The 21,194-nt window shown below is 43.6% G+C and overlaps 2 protein-coding genes across 4 annotated transcripts in view; one reads left to right on the top strand and one right to left on the bottom strand.

Moving 5' to 3' along the window:
- The first annotated feature begins 31 nt into the window (after positions 1-31).
- CENPX (centromere protein X) lies at positions 32-9,525 on the top strand. The gene is made up of 5 exons (XM_035104287.3): positions 32-111; positions 6,102-6,153; positions 6,327-6,380; positions 7,257-7,345; positions 7,543-9,525. The coding sequence occupies exons 1-5, from the start codon at positions 73-75 to the stop codon at positions 7,555-7,557; spliced, it is 249 nt and encodes an 82-aa protein (XP_034960178.1). The 5' UTR covers positions 32-72; the 3' UTR covers positions 7,558-9,525.
- A 5,522-nt stretch (positions 9,526-15,047) lies between these two features.
- Positions 15,048-21,194, bottom strand: part of ASPSCR1 (ASPSCR1 tether for SLC2A4, UBX domain containing) — a 119,319-nt gene continuing 113,172 nt past the window's right edge. For all 3 annotated transcript variants that reach the window (XM_035104278.3, XM_035104281.3, XM_035104279.3), the window contains exons 13-16: positions 17,988-18,039; positions 16,755-16,818; positions 16,099-16,289; positions 15,048-15,407 (exon numbers count right to left, since the gene is read on the bottom strand). In XM_035104278.3, coding sequence (XP_034960169.1) covers positions 15,394-15,407; positions 16,099-16,289; positions 16,755-16,818; positions 17,988-18,039 — 321 coding nt within the window. In that variant the 3' untranslated portion in view covers positions 15,048-15,393. The remainder of the gene's footprint in view (positions 15,408-16,098; positions 16,290-16,754; positions 16,819-17,987; positions 18,040-21,194) is intronic.

The raw sequence follows: 21,194 nt of genomic DNA, 5'->3' as shown, positions 1-21,194 counted from the left end.
CCCCCGGGACTTCCGGCGCCTACTCCGGGCCGTGATTGCGGAGGAGAGTCAAGAGGGCGGGTCCTGTTTGAAATGGAGAAGAGGGAACAAGGCGCGAAAGGCTTCAAAAAGGTCAGGACGGGGGGAGCAGGGGGCAGGAGGGAATTCACCTTGGAAAGTGATGGGTGGCGGTTAAAGGGTGTGTGTGAAAGGGAGGCCTGAGAGTTCAGAGTTTACACACACGCGCTAAAATGTTATGACAGGAACTTGGGAAGGTTTCTGTGTAAGTTATTTCAGTTGCTTGTCAAGTTCTGCAAATCCTGCTGAGGTTCCCTCAGAGAAGACCTGTGTCTTGGGAGGGCTCTTAGACTCCCAGTGTTTCCCAAACTTTGGTCTCCATCTGCTTTTGGAATACAATTCCCATAATCCCTGACTTGCTAGCTAGGGATGATGGGAGTTGTAGTCCAAACAAAACACAAAAAACAGCTGGAGACCCAAGTTTGGGAAGTACCGGTTTTAAAGGAAGGGTCGTATTTGATTTTGGGGGCACTAAAGAATAGAGGATAGATAGAGCAGCTTGGCCAATTCAGGGCTGCAAGAGTTGGGCTTAATCTTCTTCTGGCGAATCAGATGATGGGTGCTCAGAAACTGGGGTGTAGGCCAGGATCTGGTTTCCTTAAAGGGTAGGGGTTGGATGTGGAATGGGGTTGGGGAAGGACCAAGGAGGTTCCACTATAAAGTGGTGTTGGGGAGAGACACGAATTTGTAGTGTTTTAGCCCTCTCCAGTGGGATTTTTTTTGCCCCTGGCGTCTGGACTTGTAAGTTAGCTACCCACCGTAATATTATGTCTGTCTGCAGATCATTTTGTAATGGCCTTCATTTGCTGTAGAAATCTGAGGGCTGGGAGTGTGAAAATAATTGTAATAATGGATGTTGTAATAATGGGTAACTTCAGCTGCCTTCAAGTTGCTTAGGTAAACTCACGTTCAGGCGGTGACAAAGCAAAACATATCTAGATATGGTAAATGACTGCGCCATGAAACTGTTGGGGAAGAAAGCAAATAAATGGGAATGACCCTGGAATTACAGAACAATCTAAATCTCCTTCACAATAGGCTGGAGAGGGGGTTGAATTGGGCAGAAGTGTGTCTCTCTGCCCAGCCCTGCTGCCTGCAGGGAGATACCGGCATCACGCCACAAGTATGGAGCTCCCCTTCACCCTGTCAGATGTGCTGTTGGATCCCAAACTCGTCCCAGTGATGCTGTGTTATCGTTGTTGTTGTTTAGTCGTTTAGTCGTGTCTGACTCTTCGTGACCCCATGGACCATAGCATCCCAGCCTTCATTTGGTACCAGGCCTGATTACTGCACCAGCTCCAGGCTGCTGCTGTGATAAACTTACTTCCTTGCTCCAGCACCCATCCTGGTGATGGTGGCAGAGCTGTGGATGCAGTGTTGGTCCTGCCACTTGTTCAGCCCCTCCAGGCCACAGTAGTAGTTAGGATTGTAGCTAGAAACCAGAGTGGTAGCCCAGGACCTGTTGCGAGATGTAAATGATGTTGAACTGATTGGGAAAAGAGACCATGGCCCTATCAAACTAAACATAAAAGAATTTGGAAAGCTGCCCATGAAGTCAAACATGGGCAAACTTAAATTTCAGAAGAGGGGAAAGGAAAGGAATAGGAAGAGTTAAAATGCTTCCAGACTGGCTTCTGAACTTGGGACCTTCTGGTTGCAAAGCAGGTGTACTACAACCGACCTTTGGGAGATCAGAGCAGATGTCTCTCCATTCGTCCTGTAATAAGACTGATCCTTGTAAGCTGCCCTGGGGGACTTTTTGTCCAAAGAATATTGTAAAAATGTTTTAAATGCACTTTCACACTTTCACAATAAGAGCATAAGAGTCCTGTTAGATCAGACTAAAGGCACATATAATTCTAGAACCCTGTTCAAAGTGGCCAACCAAATGCTGATGGGAAGCCCGCAAGCAAAACCTGAGTGCAACAGCACTCTTCCAACTTTTGATTCCCAGTAAATGCTGTTCAAACACCTTCAGCCTTTGATAGTGAATTTAGTCATGGCTGGTAGTCATGATATCCCCCGTGAATTTGACTAATCCCCTTCTAAATCCATCTACATTGGTAGACATCACTACATTTTGTGGGAGCAAATTCCATATGTGCTGTGTGAAGAACTCCCTTTTGCCTGTCCTGAATCTTCCAACATTCAATTTCATTGGATGACTAATGAGTTCAATTAATAGGAGGGAGAAAAGCTTCTCTCTGTTCATTTTCTCCACATCGCATCATTGTATGCTCCTTTGTCATGCCCTCCCCCCAAATACTCTTTCAAAACTAAGAAGCCCCAAATGCAACTTTTCCTCATAAGGTAGTTGATTCAGTCCTTTGATTACACAAGGCAACCAGAATTTTAGCTAGCATTCCACGTGCCATAGCTTTGTAGAATGGCATCATGATATTGGCAGTCCTTTTCCTACTGACCCTCTTAATGGAATATGCTAAACTGGTGAAACTCTCCAGAGCACTTCCAGATATATGCAGCAGGTAGCGCTACAGCCTAGTTAATTTTGTATTTTATTTTCTAGCAGGCCCACATGATAAAACCCGTAAGCCTTTCCTTCTTGTGCAAAGGATTCTTTATACTGTATACTAATCTAGATGTTATGCTGAGTTAGGCATGCCCAAACCCTTTGATTTCAAAAGATTTAGAGGAAAGATTGTAGTCAGTGGCAAAGCATCTGCTTTGCATGCAATGGGTCCCTAGTTCAGTCCCCAGCATTTCCAGCTAGGGTCGGAAAAGACCTTTCTCCGAAATCCTGGAGAGCCACTTCCCATCAGTGTCAACCAGATGTGGGGAACCTTTGGCCTCCACACGCTGCTGAACTGCAACTCCCATGATCCCTAGTCATTGGTCATGCTTCTTGGAGCTGATGGGAATTGTAGTACAGCAGCATCTGGAGTGCCAAAGGTTCTTCATACCTGGCATAGACAATATTGAGCTAGACAGAGCAATGATCTGACTTGCTTTAGGCATCCCCCTATGTTCCTGACTCTGGTACAGAGTTAAGGCTCAGATGGCTGATTAACCGCTTATAAAATGAAATTATCATGGTAGCATAATTAGAAATCCTTTGTAACAGAATCTGGGGGGCACTTTTTTTTAATCCAGTTTGGTAACCAGCATCCTGATTACAGCCATTTCTGCACAGTCCTGCCTAGATCTTATTTGTTATTATTATTTTATCTTAACAGCCAGTCCCTCCTACGGGTGTTGGATAGGACTTTCTTAGCATACATTACTCAAGCTAGTATTTTCCATTTGGATGAAGAAAGAGTTTGACATTTTAATTAACCCTTCCCAAACCTGTTGTCCTCCAGATGTTTTGGATCCCAACAAACATCAGCCCCGGTGGAAACAGCCAATAGGGATGATGGGAATTGTAGTCAACAACAGCTAGAGAGAATAAGGTTGGGTAATACTGTACTGATATAATCAGGAGATATTTTGAAATAATCAGAAAAGGGTATTTTGAATTCGCCTCCAGAACCAAAAATTTATTTCATAAGTTACTTATACCACAAAATTCCATAGAACAAATAACTTGATCCATTAATCAGCTGTTCCTAAAATTAGGAAGCTTTTGCTGATAGCTTTTACACTGTATTATATAGATGTGATTTCAGTGTCTTTTTAAAACAGAAAAGCAAGATTAAAATGCTTGGAGATAAATGACTAGCAGTCAATCTATTTTGCTGATGCTCTATTCTTTAACTGCTCTGGTAAAAGGTAAAGGGACCCCTGACCATTAGGTCCAGTCGTGACCGACTCTGGGGTTGCGTGCTCATCTCGCATTATTGGCCGAGGGAGCCGGCGTATAGCTTCCAGGTCATGTGGCCAGCATGACAAAGCCACTTCTGGCAAACCAGAGCAGCACATGGAAACCGCTGTAGCGGTTCCTATTTATCTACTTGCATTTTGATGTGCTTTCGAACTGCTAGGTTGGCAGGAGCTGGGACCAAGCAACAGGAGCTCACCCCGTCACAGGGATTTGAACCGCCGACCTTCTGATCAGCAAGCCCTAGGCTCAGTGGTTTAACCCACAGCGCCACCTGGGTCCCACCTTCCCGCTGTAGCGGTTCCTATTTATCTACTTGCACTTTGACGTGCTTTCCAACTGCTAGGTTGGCAGGAGCTGGGACCGAGCAACGGGAGCTCACCCCGTCACAGGGATTCGAACCACCGACCTTCTGATCAACAAGCCCTAGGCTCAGTGGTTTAACCCACAGCGCCACCTGGGTCCCTAACTGCTCTGGTAGATCACCCTTTTGTCTGACAACTTGTTAAGATATTTAGCCATTGTTAATATATCTCTTCAAGTCTCTTTCCCAAGAGTTCCTTCATACTTTCTCATACTATGTACTCCAAGCACTTACTGGTAGTCATATTTTGTTGTTCAGTGTTTGTTGGTATCCTGAACAGAATTTTCAAACAAAAGCCTAATAAGTACTGAACCAGTATAATGTTGTTGCCACTGGTGTCTTCCTTATACTGTTTTTGTTAATACGACACAACTGCATTTTCCTTGAAATGTTTTTATATCTGCAGTACACCACAAACATTCTTCACTTGTGGCCTTGCTGCTAAATTTGCTTTTACAAAGATGCAGTTTTCTGGCTCATCTGAAGTGATTCAGGGGACAGTCACTGCAGCTTATGTTAGTACTTAGATTCAGCCCAGTCCCTTTCTTGGGCAATTCTTAATTCCTAAAACTGTAAGTCACTGTAATGCATAGTTTTTCATGACTCTCATTTTTATACATCTTTCTTCTCTTAGTGTGCAGTGCTACTTTATATACCAGTCCAGAAAGCCAGGGCTAAAATGAGTAAATCCCACTTCACTGGATTTGATGTAGCAACATCTCTACCAAGAACTGAAAGTTAACTTAGAGGAAAAGATAGAATAAATATGAAAGTTCCCCAAACTTCCAGAGCAGATTGGTGCAGTGGCGGTTGGGAGAGGGATTGTATGTGGAGAACAAGACCCTTTGTGTATGCAGAAGTCCTTGCCCTAAGCTCAATTATTTTATTGGATGCAACCCTAGTTAATTAATGGGAGGGCATCATTTTTTTTATTGGGAGGGTTGTAAGCTAAGGGCATACACCTTATTTCTTTAGCTTATTCTGGTTCTAACAGAACGGAAGAGCAAATGCTAAAAAGGGCTTTTCCATCTGGCAGTGAATGTTTGTTTTCCTTTTTGAAGGTGCAAGTGAGCAACCTATTTTGAAAAATTCATGTGTGAATTTGGATGTTGTTGACTAGTCAACTAAAAATTGTTTAACATGGTGAGGCTTCTAATCTCATGCAATTCTACCCAGCCACTGAGCTGGGTTGAAGAGGCTCCTTCTTCATGTCCTACCATCAGTTGAGGTACAATGGATGGGAACATGAAAAGAGGGCTGTTCTGTTTGGAGCACCCAGGTTGTAGAACTGTCTGTCTAGGAAGAACCACTTAGCCCCCTTGCTTTTTGGTCTTCTGCCTCAGGTTTAGGACCTTCTTGTTAGCTTTTGGCCCAACTTTAGTGTCTCTTTTCCTTTTTTCATCTCCAGTATGGTTTTGTTGGCTGCTGCTGTTTTTTTTGAGATTTAGTGTTCTGATTATGTATTGTTTTTACCCTGATCAGAGCCAACTTGGGCACCCTTGTATTCAGAGTAGAAAGGCAAAATTAAAAAACCCTATAATAAATAAGATAGCACAAATAAGGCAGTTGGTGGGGAGGAGAATTATCGCTGATTAATAAAAAAAAGTTTGGGCCTCAGCAACAGAGAAATGGTGGGTGATGGAGCCAATTATGTGGTCCCTGCCCAGGGATGGAAGATTGGCATCAATAGTTGTTGCTCTCTTGGTCCCAGAGAATGAGATGCAAAACAAGTAAGGTAATATTCTTTATTGGCTGAGCTTCTTTTGATGTGCTCCTACACCAGCAGAAGTTGATCTCATAAAATATATTGCTTTACCTATTTTATATCTCTTTGAAATGGAAAGACAGGGAGATTCACTTTTTCTCCATTAACACCCCTTGACTGATTTCCTTTCCATGCAGGAGACCGTGAACAAACTGCTCCAGCTCCACTTCAAAGATGACAAAACACGAGGTAATTGCTTTCCCTTCTGTCTCAATAAAGAGGCCAATTCCTGCTTGCAATCTTGCCAAACTTTTCTGTAGAGAGATCATGCCCTGGAATATCAGAGGTAACCATGATTCCTGGGTTGTGGGCAGATAACTGGGCTGGGCACTTCTCATGGTTACTTTTCCCCCTCTTTCCAGTCAGTGGTGATGCTCTGTTGCTCATGGCAGAAATGCTCAAAGTGTTCGTGCGAGGTAAGTTGTAAAGGACTGTGCCTTTTCCCCATAGAATGGCAGTCACAGATGAATGACATGTGGCATATAGAAGGACGAAATTTAGTGCAAAAATCAGAAGACTATAAAAGCTCTTTTTTCTTTTAAGGTGTAGCCTCACTGCTTGTTCAGAAGGCAGTACAAGTCAACAGGAGATACTAGAGGGAAGAAAGCAGGACAAGCGAAATGTTGGTTCAGCCCAAAAACCAAGTCCTGAAGGGAAAAAAAAAACCCTGATCTTTCTATCAGAAACTAGTAGATTCTTCATGAAACCTTACACTTTAGCCGGGCAATAGAGCTTGATTTTCCAGGCTTGATACAGAATAGGTACAGCTTAAATGCTGAAAGCTTATTTTTAATGATGCTTCCATCAGATATATAAAGCTTAGGCCTTTCTCAGCAGCCTTGAGTTCAAGATCTGCTGCAGGGGTGGGGAACCTGGGACCCTCCAGATGTTGCAAGACTACATATCCCATCATCTGCAGCCACCGGCTATGGTAACTGGGGCTGATGGGAAATGGAGTTGAGCAGCATCTGTTTGGAGCCTCAGCGGCTAGGTGGAGCTAGGTGGACGTGCACATTCAGAAGGTAGCACATGCTTTGCTTGGGGATCATTTGCCTGAACGTTGATAACAATTTTGGGCAAGGAAAAAGTGCTGAGTGGTGAAAAGTTAACACTTCCTGAGCTGAAAGTCCAGTATTAATACTGTGAATTGCAGACTTATTTGTTCCCAAGCAAAGCCTCTCAAAGTAACTTTTTTGTTACTTGACTGATTTCATTCCTTCCTAAAGGCCATTTCTGTTACCCTTACCAGTACCTACTTGTTGCACCTTGCCTGCCTTGTGTGTTTCTTGCAGAGGCAGCCGCACGAGCCGCACGGCAGGCTCAAACAGAGGACCTGACCAGGGTGGATGTGGAGCACGTGGAAAAAGTGCTGCCGCAGCTGGTATGTAATACACAGCTTGGATTCCTGAATTAACAGGATAAGGATGTGGGCAAAGGCATCTTAATCCCCTTCCTTTGGGGGGATGTTTGGCTGGTTAGTAATATCCTCACTGGGCAACTGGAACTCAGGCAAATCAGCCAAACAGTTTGGGGAGAACTCTTTGCTCACAGTAACTTTAAAACACTTAATGTTTACAGCTTTTGGACTTCTAGAAACCTGATGGGGCAAAGCCCACATTCCTGCTAGAGGGAAGATCGTGGCCCGACCTCTGGAGCAAAGTGGAATACAGGCTTTGAAATGGAATCTGCTCGGACGATATTCTCATCAGCTCTCTCCTTCCTTGCCGGCGAAGTTGCTGTTGTTTGCTATCTCTCTTTCTGGGCACTCCATGATGATCAAAGGTTGGCTGCTAAGGGCTGGAATCTTTCCTCTCTCTCTTCCCCACCCCTCCCTCTTTGTGACGGGATGCCTGGAGTCAGCGACGCCTCACCATCTGAGGCTGCGTCCTAGCCTGCTGCTGTTTCCGATTCACAGCCAGGCAGAGTCTACACTTTCTTTTCCAATGGGAGAAGCAGGTGCCTTCCTGTAGGGGTGTGTGGAAAGAGTGAGTATGCCTGGAAGCGTTCCCCACACCGTGGGCTCTCATCACCTCAGCAGGCATTTAAAGGCCAGCTCCGGGCCTGTCTGCCGTCTGAGTTCTTAAACAGGAGCCGAGCCCCAGGTCTGTGCCAGCAGCAGGTACCTGATCTTTATTTTATAAATAAACAGTGCTTGCCCCTCAATCCTTTCCAGCATTCCACTGGGGCCATGACATCAAAGAGTGCTTGGAACCTTTTAACCATTTGATATTCCTCTCAGAAGCTGCTTCCCTCTGCTATAAATTTGTTCTCACAAAGAAACTTCAATAAATCAAAAATAGCCTCCCTCCCTCGCGCGGGGCTCCTTGTTGCAATTAATCATAGTCAAGTCGCTTCAAAGAGTCGTTTGGCCTCCCCACCCCCCACCCTCTTTGTAGGGCGAAAGAAAAACTTTCAAAAAGGGGCAGAATAACAAACAGCATGTGTGAGGATCCCACATCACGCACGGCCCAGCCCCTCTGTGTCAGCGGGCAGGAGTGGGGGGGGGGGGGGAGAAGAGAGCTGTGAAATAGTAAACCGTATACATGGGGGCAGGGCATAGGCTAATGAATCTTTTTTTTCTGCTGCAAAATAAAGACTAGGCCTACTGAGGGAGAAGCAACTGCCACTTGAGGAACTGACAGGATGCAACCCTATACCCACAAATCTGGGCCTACACCCCCATTGAACTCAATGGGGTTACTTCCGAATGGTTATAGAGAGGAGTGCGCCAAGAGGCAGAACAAGACCAAGGCAGCAATGATACTGTCAGCTAGTGGTTAGCAGCCATGCTGCCTGATAGAAAAGTCATGCACAAGCTATACCTAAGGTGCCAGTTGCTACGTATTGGTAATGACAGGGACGAAGGGATGCTGGCTTTGAATGCTGGCTCTGAAATACCCAGTAATGTTTATGCTGAAAAACACAGGATGAGGGTTAGGTGGAATGCTGCCGTTTCCCAGAACGGACATGATGCTGTCTTCCTACAAACCATGGCCTATAAATTAGGAACCAGCATTACAAAAGCAACTTCTCTTTCTCCTGTTCTGCCTTTGTCATCCTCAACCATGGTTTAGCACAGGGGTGAGTAAGCTGTTGCTGGTCTACAACTCCCACGATCCCTTACCACTCGTGGCAATTCTGGCAGGAGCTGATAGGAATCCAGCAATTTCTAGGAGTGCTACATGTTACCCTGCTTTAGCATTATATTCTAGCCTTTTAACCATGGTTTAGTGTTTCCAGTATTCTCATCTTCACCAGATTTTAAAAGCAGAAGTGGATTTATCAGTGCATATTAATGCTAAACCCTAGGAAGCTCCTTGTATCAGGTCAAAGTATTTGTCCATGTAGAGTCTACTCTAGCTGGGAGTTGTTCTCTTAGGCATTATTCTTTCCTACCTGGTTGCTTGAACCAGAAATTGAATTCGTAGCTCTTTGCTATATCTACGTTAGACAAATATGTTAGTGCAATGTTTATGTCATAGCTATTTTGCTCAATTGTGACAAAGCATGAAAACAATCTTACGCTCTGTTGCATCATAAAAAAGTATGCTACATACTGCACTCCTTTGTGCTCATTTATTGGGAATCTAAGGTTAGTGGGACTTTATTTCAGAGGCCGTGGGCTTAAGAGCAGTGCTAAAGACAGTATTTAGTTTTGTGTGTGTGTCCCAAGAACTAATGTGCATAGTTCTCCATTTGTATCCTCACCACAACCCTGTAAAGTAGGATAGGCTGAGAGATAGCGACTGGCCCAAGGTCACCCAGTGAGCTTCCTGGTTGAATGCAGATTTGAACCAGTGTATTCTCAGACCCACACTAGTCTAACCAGTGTACTACACTGGCTCTTGACATGTAAATTAAGGATACTTGTAGGGCTTAGGCTAGAAGTTAAATGTATCTGATCAATCAGAATTTTAACAGCCATCTGTTAAGCAAAGTGTCTTAAAGTACCAGCCTAAAACCTTGCTTTTAGTCTACTCAGAAGCAAGTCTCACTGAGCTCAAAATGATCTGGTCAAAAGTGTTAACAGTTTTAAAGGCTTTTTCTGTAATTTGCAAGTATCTTCTCCATTTCCATTTGTTTTAATCTAAGCCTTGGACCAGCAAATGACCCAGGCAGCTGCTTCATATATAGCTCTGAGTTGTATAAAACAGGCTGATCACCAGAGCTGAGCAGCTTTGACTACACACAAAGCTTAATCCCCCATTAAGCAAGGGGTGTGAATGTACTACAGAACATTAAATATGGGTTTAAACACACATGTACCCACAGCAAAGCTAAACTAAAACACATGTAGGTCTCTGTTCTGCATACACTTGCACACTGACTTAACAGGATGTCTCTGTTTAAATTTCTAAAGGGAAAATCAAAAGTATGGCCCAAACCTGGTGCTAAAAATTGGGAGGAGGGGTTATGGTAATATGCTATCCTTCCCCACCACCCACTATGAATGGGACAGAGGGAACTGGCTCTCTTTTTCACCTGATTTATGCTACAATCCTGTGTACACACTTACTTGGGTGTTAAGTCCCATTGAACTCTTTGGGATAGAGATGTACTATTAAAAGTCTTGGTCTTAAACAGGGCACATTTGAGTTTGCGTACACAGTACCAAACAAATTTATTTGGAATAAAGAGGCTGGCAGCAGAGAGAGGTGATTCAACCATACAATGTAGCTGGAAGTGCTAGTCAGGCTGCATCTTCATTTCAACATGAGACTAGAGATTATCTGGTGGGTCCTTTTTATTGCTGCTGCAGTTGAATCTATTCATAGCCCTACCCTGGTTGCAATTCAGCCTTTGAACACGGACCCTGAGCCATAGTCCCTATGCATCAGTCTACCTAATGCACACTTGACTGATCATTGCTCCTAGAAGAAACACCCCACACCAGGCATCCCCAAATTGCGGCCCTCCAGATATTTTGTCTTACAACTCCCATGATCCCTACATGATCCCTAGCTAACAGGACCAGTGGTCGGGGAAGATGGGAATTGTAGTCCAAAACATCTGGAGGGCCGAAGTTTGGGGATGCCTGCTCTACACTTTACAATTGCATATGTATCAGTGTTAAAGTATCTATTGCCCGGGAGAAAGGAAGGCAGAAGAAAATTGATACTACTACTTACAATCAGGGTGTTTTTTTTTAAAGTGACAGTGTAGGTAGGAATCAAACCAGCGCTCTTACCTGCTCAGTTGTTTTAGGATAGGCAAGTGAGTCAGCAACCAGTGCAGATCTTGCATCTGACACAGGGCAGGATGTGTGCAAGTACAGCAAAGAACCTGCCACTCTCCCTATGTTGTTGGACTATAAGTCCAATCTTCCCTGACCATTGGCCATGCTGGCTGAAGGCCACAGGTCCCCCATCTCTGCTTTGAAGGAAGACAAGAGCAAAAGCAAGAACTGAATGACCACCCAAAATTAGGGATTATGAGGTACGTGTGTCTAACAGCAAGCATTACTGCAGTATAGAAACTAGCAGCATCAACTCATTGTTTTACATTTTTCAAGGAACAGCTTCCAATGAAAATGTGAGTGAAAAAAACAACAACCCTCAACCTTTGAAATGTAAGTAACTTTATGGTCAGAACTTAGAAACAAGACAGCTTGGCATTTTCAGCCTGGGGCTTCAATCCGCAGGGCGTCATTCGTTCCCTGTTTCCCTCCATGGCTTGTAATAAAAATATAGCAATAAAACAAAATTCTGTTTTTCAAGAACACACATACACCTTTCAGCCAGAGACCCATATGCTAATGCGTATGATCTGTCCTAACAGCAGTGTGTGTGTTCTGTTTGAACAACATTTCAGTGCAGAATTGCTGGCTGCTTGATTATGTGACTGATCTTACAGTATAAAGATACAAAGGGCAGATCACAGGGAAAACCAGAAAGCAGCTTGGGTGTCAACACTAACCGGCCCAAAGGAAACAATTAGAAACCTCCAACGTAGAGTGCAGAAAGATGAGACCTGCCAAGCTCCTAGCACAGAGAGATGGACTTACTGAAGAACCACACAGACCACATTCTTCCAGGTAAGGGTAATAAGGCTAGAATTGGCACTGTCCTAACCTTGCCTGGATTTAGTTTTCACTTTGTCTTTTGTAGCAGCCACCCTCCCAGCACCACAGATGGCAGCAGTGTGTGTGGAACAGTACAGCTACAAGCAGGATTCAGTTTTCATCAGCTGTTGTCTTATACACTCATCTTCTTTGGTGGCTGTTTTTGGGTGACATTAAAGATCTGTTCCTTTGCTATTTTAACTGCTCCCTGCTCCCTGTGTGCTCTGAAGCTTTTCTCCCTACCTTTTTCCCTCCCCCCTCCCCCCCCTCCTGGTTTTCTTCAAAGCGCCTGGAAGCATTTGGAAGTAATTAGACCTGAAGGGAAATGTTGGTCAGTCTGGGAGACAATGACAAGTGCCAGGAACCCTTGGTGCCCCTTCCAGCCACTTTGAAGTTCATTCAGATGGTACAATGCTCTTGTTTTCTTTGTTGGAAAAGCAGGGGCAGGAGGGAAATGGGCCATGTCAGGCCCACTGAACAGGAAGCAGGTTACTCTGAACTGATAGAGAACCCAAACAAGTAGGTGGAGAGGATGTGCAATTCAAAAAGAGACTAATTGAAAGGCCTCTTATGGTCACCCTGCTTCCATACACCTACAAATTATGCACTCTCACAGAAAAAGTGTAACTCTTAGCACCCATCTAGTATCAAACTAGCCTGATCTGTTAGCCTGCAGCAGAGATATTTCTCCTCACTTATTCATCAACTATTTTATGTAAAAGAGTCAGGGTCTTTGAATAGCATAGCACAGGGTTAAAGAAATTAGCTTAACTTCACAACTGTTTACAGAGGGGCAATTGCATCACACTTGGATCCAGAAGCCTTTGAAGTTGCGCAAGTGTTTAGGGAGCACCATAAGAGATGGGTGCAGATGTTATTTAAGGACCTATAGCCCTTTACAGCCTTCCTCAGCAACTGATTATTTAACAGGGGTTACGGTCTGAATTCAATAAGGGCTGGAGGAATAGTGCACCAGTTGGCTCAGTGCTGTCCTGTATACGGCTGAGCTACCTTGCATGTCTCAGCTTAGAGCAATATGCATGTATCCACAGCAATACATAATTTGCCAGCCCCGCTAGCAGGTATCCCTTGCTTATAATGTGATGTAAGCAGCAGCCCCCTGGGCCCAGAGAAACTTTCATATTTTTGAATATGACCGGGGAGGAGGGAGAAGTGAGTGACAAGACTAAATGATTCAATGAGTCAACATATATGGGTGGAAGTTATACATATGTGATGAGAATACCTTCTGGTTAGTGAATTTTATGGGGAAAATATCCATTTGATAAGAATCTGGAACAATCTGCAACCTGTTCCTTTTTATGATATTGTTGGGGAGAAATGCTAATGGACCACAAAGCTCTAATTGAAAATGCTAGTTACTGCATTTGTAATTACAACACACTAGAAACCAACAGACCATGGCATATTGTGGAGGAGCTGGGAAAGCACTCTTTTGTAGCTGAAATAGACGTGCCAACTATATATTGATATGACTCCAACTGGAAACAAATTGTGATTAACCGCTGCACAGATGGGTTCCTTTTGCTGCATATTGGAATAATCATTGTAAAAGTCCTCAGCTAGAATAACATATTTTTTCCTGTTTTGCAATGTATTTTTATATAATAACAGTGTTTTCATTGAGAACAAACGTCAAACGTTCTGAAAACTATGAGATATTATCTCAGTTCAGACCAAAATGATGCCAACTAGCAATCCAGAGGTGTTTTTCTCCCCCAGAGTAAATATTTTCCACCTTGCTACTATTTTGGCAGCCTTCTGGCAAGCCTGGTATCAGAAGCTGGCATGGTTAGGAAGTTCCCAGGACACAGAAACTTGAGCCCTTGAAACTGCTGATGGGCAGGGGTCAGAAACTGCTGCCACTCTGATCTTTCTGGGCCTAATCTGAACTTTGGGTTGACAGGAAGCAGTTGCTGGTGCTGCCAGGGACTGGAAATGGAAGGAGCACAATATTAGCAGTTGGTATAGAAAAAGCAACCAAGGAAACAGAAATGAGGACAGCTTAAAGTGGAGAAAAGGCAGCTCTGGAAAAAAGATACAGGTGGAATACAGAATGATACTTCAAAAAAGATATGAACTAGTTGAACATCTGAAGGCTCTGAGGGTAGCAAAGGAGAAAACCAGTATTTGGCTGTTTCTCAAATGCTCCCAGTAACTGATGGAAGCCTCAAGTAGGGCTCAGCCTGAAGTTCAATACATCTGTGTGTTTTTCTAGTGATTTGTCTGTTTTATTTGCTTTATATATTGAATGAACTTATTTTTTGTTACATTTTCCTTTTCTGAAGCCTCTTTGTGATATTTTCTTCGAGTGAAAAGCTGTAGAAATACATGATTCAAACATGCACATAAAGCAAAGCGAACTGTGTGCTTATTGAGAAGTGACAGCATGAAATCAACAGAAACTACCGCAAGCTAGTGTTCAAAAGGAAGTAGGAAGAGGCTCAGGGAACACTAGAATATTTAAAAAGATAAGCCAATGGAAATTTCATTATGGATCTGAAGCCCCAAAAGGGTTTTGGCATGTGACCTTGCCTACATCCTCTGCATGTGCATCACACATATCTTTGATATAAAGATGACCATGAAGTGCATTCTGGCTTGCCAATGACATTAAAGAATTAAAAACAACATACTGAAGACTTTGAGATGACATCCTTTTTGGCTATCACTATGTTATCTGAAGCAATGTTATCTGAAGCAATTTTGCAGGAATGTGTGTGTTTTTATAACCCCAAAAGAGTATTCACTCACCTCTCTAAGTGTTGCCAGGTCCTAAGTCATCTCTTCATTCAGATCTACCAACAGATTTTGAGAACTATAAAATATTGCAGCAACTTACGGTGCCTGCATCACTGGAAAAGGAGTGTCCAGCTTGTGGCAGGCATGAAGTCCTATGGGTTACCAGAAGCAAACCTCCAACATAGGGGATTTGGTGACAATTTATACAACACAAAGGTGATCATCCTGACAACTGACATAAGTGTCACAGAGTCATATATGACCACACAACTGGGTTTTTAATTATCATCAACATCCTGGTCCTGAAGTTCCCTGCACCTACACAACTAATACCGCAAAATAGTTCTACAAATTTCCGCGCCTACTTCATGTTATTTAAACGATAGCATGGTTGGAGCGTGTCTCTGCTTTACCCACCGCCCAAACATAATGTTGCACACAGAGCAGCAGAATGGGCAACAGAAAATGGTGCTTGCAATTTTATTCTGAAAATTTCGTTTGCTGGGCCCTGTCTTTCAGTAGCTTCACATGAAGGAAAACAGAGCAACCCAACTTGCCACTCAGCCAGGTGAGGCAACTTTCTGAAGGTGGAGATCACAAGTCCTTCATCGCTTCCCACCTGAAATGCAAACATAAGGCAACTGTGAAATCACCTCTACTACAAACTTTGATATAGTGGAGCTTCCACACTGCTGAGCTTTCCACAGCCTCCCAAATCATAGGTAAAGGTAAAGGGAACCCTGACCATTAGGTCCAGTCGTGACAGACTCTGGGGTTGCGCGCTCATATCGCGTTATTGGCCGAGGGAGCCGGCATACAGCTTCCAGGTGATGACAAAGCCGCTTCTGGCGAACCAGAGCAGCACACAGAAATGCCGTTTACCTTCCCGCTTGGAGCGGTACCTATTTATCTACTTGCACTTTGATGTTCTTTCGAACTGCTAGGTTGGCAGGAGCTGGGACCAAGCAATGGGAGCTCACCCCGTCGCAGGGATTCGAACTGCCGACCTTCTGATCAGCAAGCCCTAGGCCCTGTGGTTTAACCCATAGCGCCACCCGCGTCCTACTTACTCTCAAATTACCTTTAGTAGGAGACTAAACAGAGCCACGTTTTACAGGGGCAGACAAGCATGACGTACCATTCCTAAGATGGGTAGTGGGAAAGGAAAGGAAAACTCTGATCTGCTTGAGGGAAATTCCTTCCCAGCCCTAAATCAGGATATTCAGATATGCACAAGCCAGCCAGAATCTTTTTTAGGAGGAGTACAATGGCTAGGAACAAGTATCTCACTGTAATACTTAAGATGGTACCTGGCAGCTTCAGCCACTTTGGCACTTTCCCAGATGGCGTCCTTCTTACTGGTGGCTGTGCTGTTTCAGGAGCCACTGCTGCTTCTGAGTGCCCTCTTGCCACGCTCCCATCAGTCTCATTTGGCTTAGGTAGGGAACTAAGAACAGGATCTGAATTTCGCTTAGTAGGAGGTGCTGATTTAGACAACCGCCTGAGAGAAAAGATAAGGATTAGATCTTCATATTGGTCTTCCGGTTGCTAAGCTTACATATTCCAAAATGTAAAGCACTGCAAATACTGTTGCAAAAGCCAGAGGTTGTGTATCAACAAAAATGCCTTCCAATTCCTGTGGTTTTTGATACTACAGGGGTCTTTCTTCATTCATTTGGGATGTTCAAAGTTGTGAGTGGGAGAACATGTGTAAAAGCAAGCTTTGTATACTGCTGGCAAACTCTTCATTGGGCAAGGCAATAACTCAGTGGAACGGTCTCCCTTGGGAGGTGGTAGACTCTCCTTCATTGGAGCTTTTCAAGCAGAGGTTGGATGCTTTAGCTGAGATTCCTGCATTGCAGGGGGTTGGACTAGATGACCCTTGGGATTCCTTCCAACTCTGCAATTCTATGATAACTCACTCACCCACAACAGCTTCAAAAAGAATTACTCACACTCTACTTACCTAGCTACTAAGATGTCAGCTTCAGAAGGGGACACAGCAGATAGGTCCGACCTCAGATAGTCATCTGTAAAACAGACACACACACCCCTCACACAATGTTCTTGTCATTCAGAGCTAGGAAACCCCCATGATGCAACTCTGTTATTTTGTGAAACCAATACACTAATCCACTTCAGTACTCTTAACCTGTGAAACATTTATCTCAACTTCAAAGATTGTGTATTTTAGAACACACATCTGCCTATCTCAGATCCTATTCTGTGAACTAGTTGAGTAAAGACGGCAATATTACACAAAAATAGAACTGCCAGACAGGGGTGGTGTCTGCCCCTGCTTGTATATGTTTCTTTTTATCATTTAGTTCTTGGCAGTTTCCTAGTAAATTGAACCGTTGGGAGAGACTACCAGATGTTATCTTCAACCTGCAGCACAACTCTACTCTGATCTCCCCTGCAGACAAATTCTGCTAAAGCCCATCCAACTATGGTGGTCAGTCCTGCTGCATTTTAAAGATGTCCAGAACAGTATGCACCACACAGACATTTGTCCTCAGATTAACAGTGAATCATGGTGAGAGACAACTGAAATGTTTATGTGGACATTTATTAGTGTCTGGTCCAAGAAAATAAGTTAGATGCAGAACATATGCATAAAGGTGCCATACTTTTGACCCAATTTTTACTTAAGGTCTAAATACCTACCCTGAAAAAGTGGGCAATTCTGCACACTAACTGAAGATGGGCCAATTCAAAAAAGATAATACCTCACCTATTTTGCATGATTAAGATTTTTATAGCTGTTAGCTAACTGAAAATACACACAATAGGACAAAGAGTACTCCCTAGTTGAGTAAAAAAAAATTGAGAAAGGGGTGGTACATAGGAAGCACAGATTTTTACCTAAAAACAGACCTCATGGGAAAAAAGCCACCTGTGACCAAAAATTTCTACAGCAAACAATGAATGGCACTAAGATTCAGTTCATTTCACCTTAAACCAGAGTGGGCACTTTCCTTACAACCATTTCCATACTGGGCTATTATTTCATTTGCATCAAACAAAAACATTTCATGAACCTCTAAGTGCCCCGAGCTATAAATATTCACTTATTTATGCCCAACACATTAATCAGAGTTCAGCCATCATAGCTGAAACCATGGACACAGTTCATCTGGATGCTCATGTAACAACTATGCAGAGTTTCTTATGGAGAGGAACAAGATAAGTGACTCACGTTTCGGCATCTCAGATCCAAAATGTACAATAGCAGCAGGGAAGAGGTTAGCCTGTTAACAAGAGAAAATATCCAGGGTTAGAAGAAACACAGTCAGAGCTAGAAATGCCTCTCCTCTCAGCCTTGGGAACATGCATGCACAGAACAGTAATGTTTACTTGAAACTTAAAAGTGGGGAAATCTTGCTTGTCACAACATGGCTGGTTTCATACATAACATTAAGTCAGTTTAGTAAACCATGATTTAGTGTTATGTGTGAACCCTGGCTGCCCAACAACTTAACTATGGTTTACTTACTGAAGCTATGGTTTGTTGCAGCATTGGTTTGAACCTTGGTTTGTTCTAACAATGATCTGGCATTACTCCTAACTTCCTTCCTTAACCATGGTTTGTGTGACCACCCCATCCTAGATGCTTACCAAACTAAAGGCATAAGGCAAGAGAAGCAGGAGAAGCAACAAACCAAACTTTGGAAAACCAAGTAATCATTGGTTTAATTGTCCGCGGGACAACTTGTGGTTAACGTGTAGACTTTTAAACAAACAATGGCTCACCACTCTGTGCAAACCAGGTCACTGCATTTCAAGGATACAAAGAATGCCACCATGCTGGCAACAAAGCCCTTTACGTATGTAGACAATCACAATGTAGCCCAGCCTTTCCTAATCTGGTGCTTTCCAACTGTTTTGGACTACGATGACTGGCCATGCTGGCCAGAACCGATGGGAGTTGGGAGTCCAACAACATCTGGAGGGCACCACATTGGAGAAGTCTGGTGTAAGATGTTAAGTGTTGATGAACTGACTGTGCTGCTAAGTTCAATACATATGTATGTGGAAAGTTGCCCAGAACGTCCAACACGGTCACATTTGTTTTCAAAAGAGAAAACTTAAATAATGAGGGGATTTGTGGATAAATAATTAAATTTAATATCTTGACTTTCTACATCAAGCACCCAAGTTAGCCAACAGTATATAATACAGGGCAATTAAAAAAGAATCCTATAAATATGAATATACAGCAACAGCAAATGAACAAGATTTAGTTACCATCTACCTACGTATCTATCTATATCTATTTAAAATGAAGTTGAAAGGTCACATTAGTTTGCTTAGAGGGCAGCTGGGTGCCTTGCAAAGCACAGTGGTTGTGAAACCCTCCTGCCACCCCTTGCTCTAGAGATACCCACCATCTTAATTCACCCAGAGACATCTATAAATATAAATTAGGACAAGCAGGTGTCATGGGCACATACCCCAAGTCTTTTAAGTGCCTAGCAATGCTCTTGGGGTGGGGAGAGGGAGTGAGGAACATGTTCTGAAAGGACTAAGACAAACAATACAAAATTTAAGTATGTCAGAGGCAGGACATGGAGGCAGTTGGACCCTTAGATGACAAAGGAGAGAAATGATGCTAAAAGGAAGATAGGGAGATTGCAGCAAAGCTGGATGAGTTTTTTGCACCTGCAAAAAATAATAATGCTGGATATCTGCTAATAAACCACTTTCCTGGAAACGAGGGCATCTGAAGAACTAAGTCACGAAGGGGGGAAGATGATGACATTCTAGGACTTACTGACAAATTAGAAACTTAGCTCACTGGGCCTGGATGGAATATACCTGAGAGTTCTTAAGTTATTCAGGATGGTGAGAACTCAAGCTCCACAAGGATCTTTCCAAACTGAAGGGGCAACAACATGGCAAATCCTGTTCCATGTTAACACCTATAAAGGTGGTGCACACTGAGGCAAAAATTCCCAGCATCGCAAGCCTGGAAATCTTATGCTTCCCACCAAACATATCATTCCATTATCGGTGTTCTTGATGGAGAACCTCTAATTTGGGTCCGAAAGTTATGTATTGGAATGAAAGAGGACAGGATGGTCTATATTCACTTGCCTCAGAAACCATGCTGCTTCCGTTATTCGAAGCAACTGATGTGAAACAATGTCAGGATACTAAGAATAAGCCTGCATAACAGTGACCGCAGAATGTCTCTTACTGACCCATCCGCCATAGATTTGGAATGAGCACCTGAGGGGCGGATGTGGGCATGGGCACTCAAAGGGACAGACAACGTCTAGCTCTCAGGAAAAGCCCACACTCCCGGCCCTCCTCAGCACCAAGGTTCACCTCCTTTCTAGCGACGAGGTCTTTCACAGTGCCAACCTGACATCCTAGCAGTAGGAAACAATATTTATTAGGCCCCTGAAAAACATTTTCTTTCTCAAGCAGCGGGACCCGGGGTTGCCAGCTCTACCAGAAGCCAGTCACAAAGACGACTCTCCGTAAGCTTTTTAATTAAAAAGTACCAGACACAGTTAAGAAACCCCCAAGAAAACTCTTACAAAAGCTTTGATGTCCCCGCTGCCTTCATCTGAACGGATCCTACTATTTAGGGAATGGATTTTTAAAAAAGAAAAAAGAAGCCCCCCCAAAAAAACCTCTTCACATACACACTATCCTTTTCACGCCAGTCACAACGTTGGAAAATGAGGTTTTTGTAGCGAGTTAGTGTTGGAATTTTTTAATAACCTCCCCTCTCTTTTTCCCCTCTCCTGCCCAATTATCATGATGAATAATTAACATTCTGAAGGAGATAACTAAGCACAGCATCTCAGAGCTCAAAGCCCTTTAGTTCAAAGCCCTGCCCTTTTCTCTTCGATTCTCCAGTTGCTGCCACTAAAACTTCCTTGTCAATCAAGCTCTGGGCACACACATCAAAGCTTCATGTGGGAATGGCCCCAAGGGGTCAGAGAAAATTCATGGCAGGGCCTGTGAGTGAGGCACAAAGAAAGAAGGGAGAGACAGAGCGCAGAGGAACACAGTTCAAGAATGAGACACACGCGGCACAAATGTTGCAATACACACACACACACACACACAGCATGCCCCAATAAGAGCCGCTACCCTATTTTTACTCAGAGGTTGACAAATGTCCCGCTTTAACTTCTGAGCTCCTCCTCTCCCAACCAATTCCCACCACTGGCAAGACATCAGTCCAAAGCTCTTTTAATTGGAAGAGACTTAAAGGAATGAGACAGCAGCTCGTAAGCACACAACATTCAGTCACCTCCTCCAGACTCGTTTTTTTCCTCTCCCCCCCCCCCAGCTCAGCATCCCTTGCCCACCTGTTTTCCTTCCTAGAGTTTGGCCAATAAAAACCTCCCCTCAAAGGGGCTTATCCACAGCTCCCTCCTTTACTTCT

The sequence above is a fragment of the Zootoca vivipara genome, chromosome 2 (assembly GCF_965207765.1).
Source record: "Zootoca vivipara chromosome 2, rZooViv2.hap1.1, whole genome shotgun sequence".
NCBI lineage: Eukaryota > Metazoa > Chordata > Lepidosauria > Squamata > Lacertidae > Zootoca > Zootoca vivipara.
This window is presented reverse-complemented; position numbering and strand designations above follow the sequence as displayed.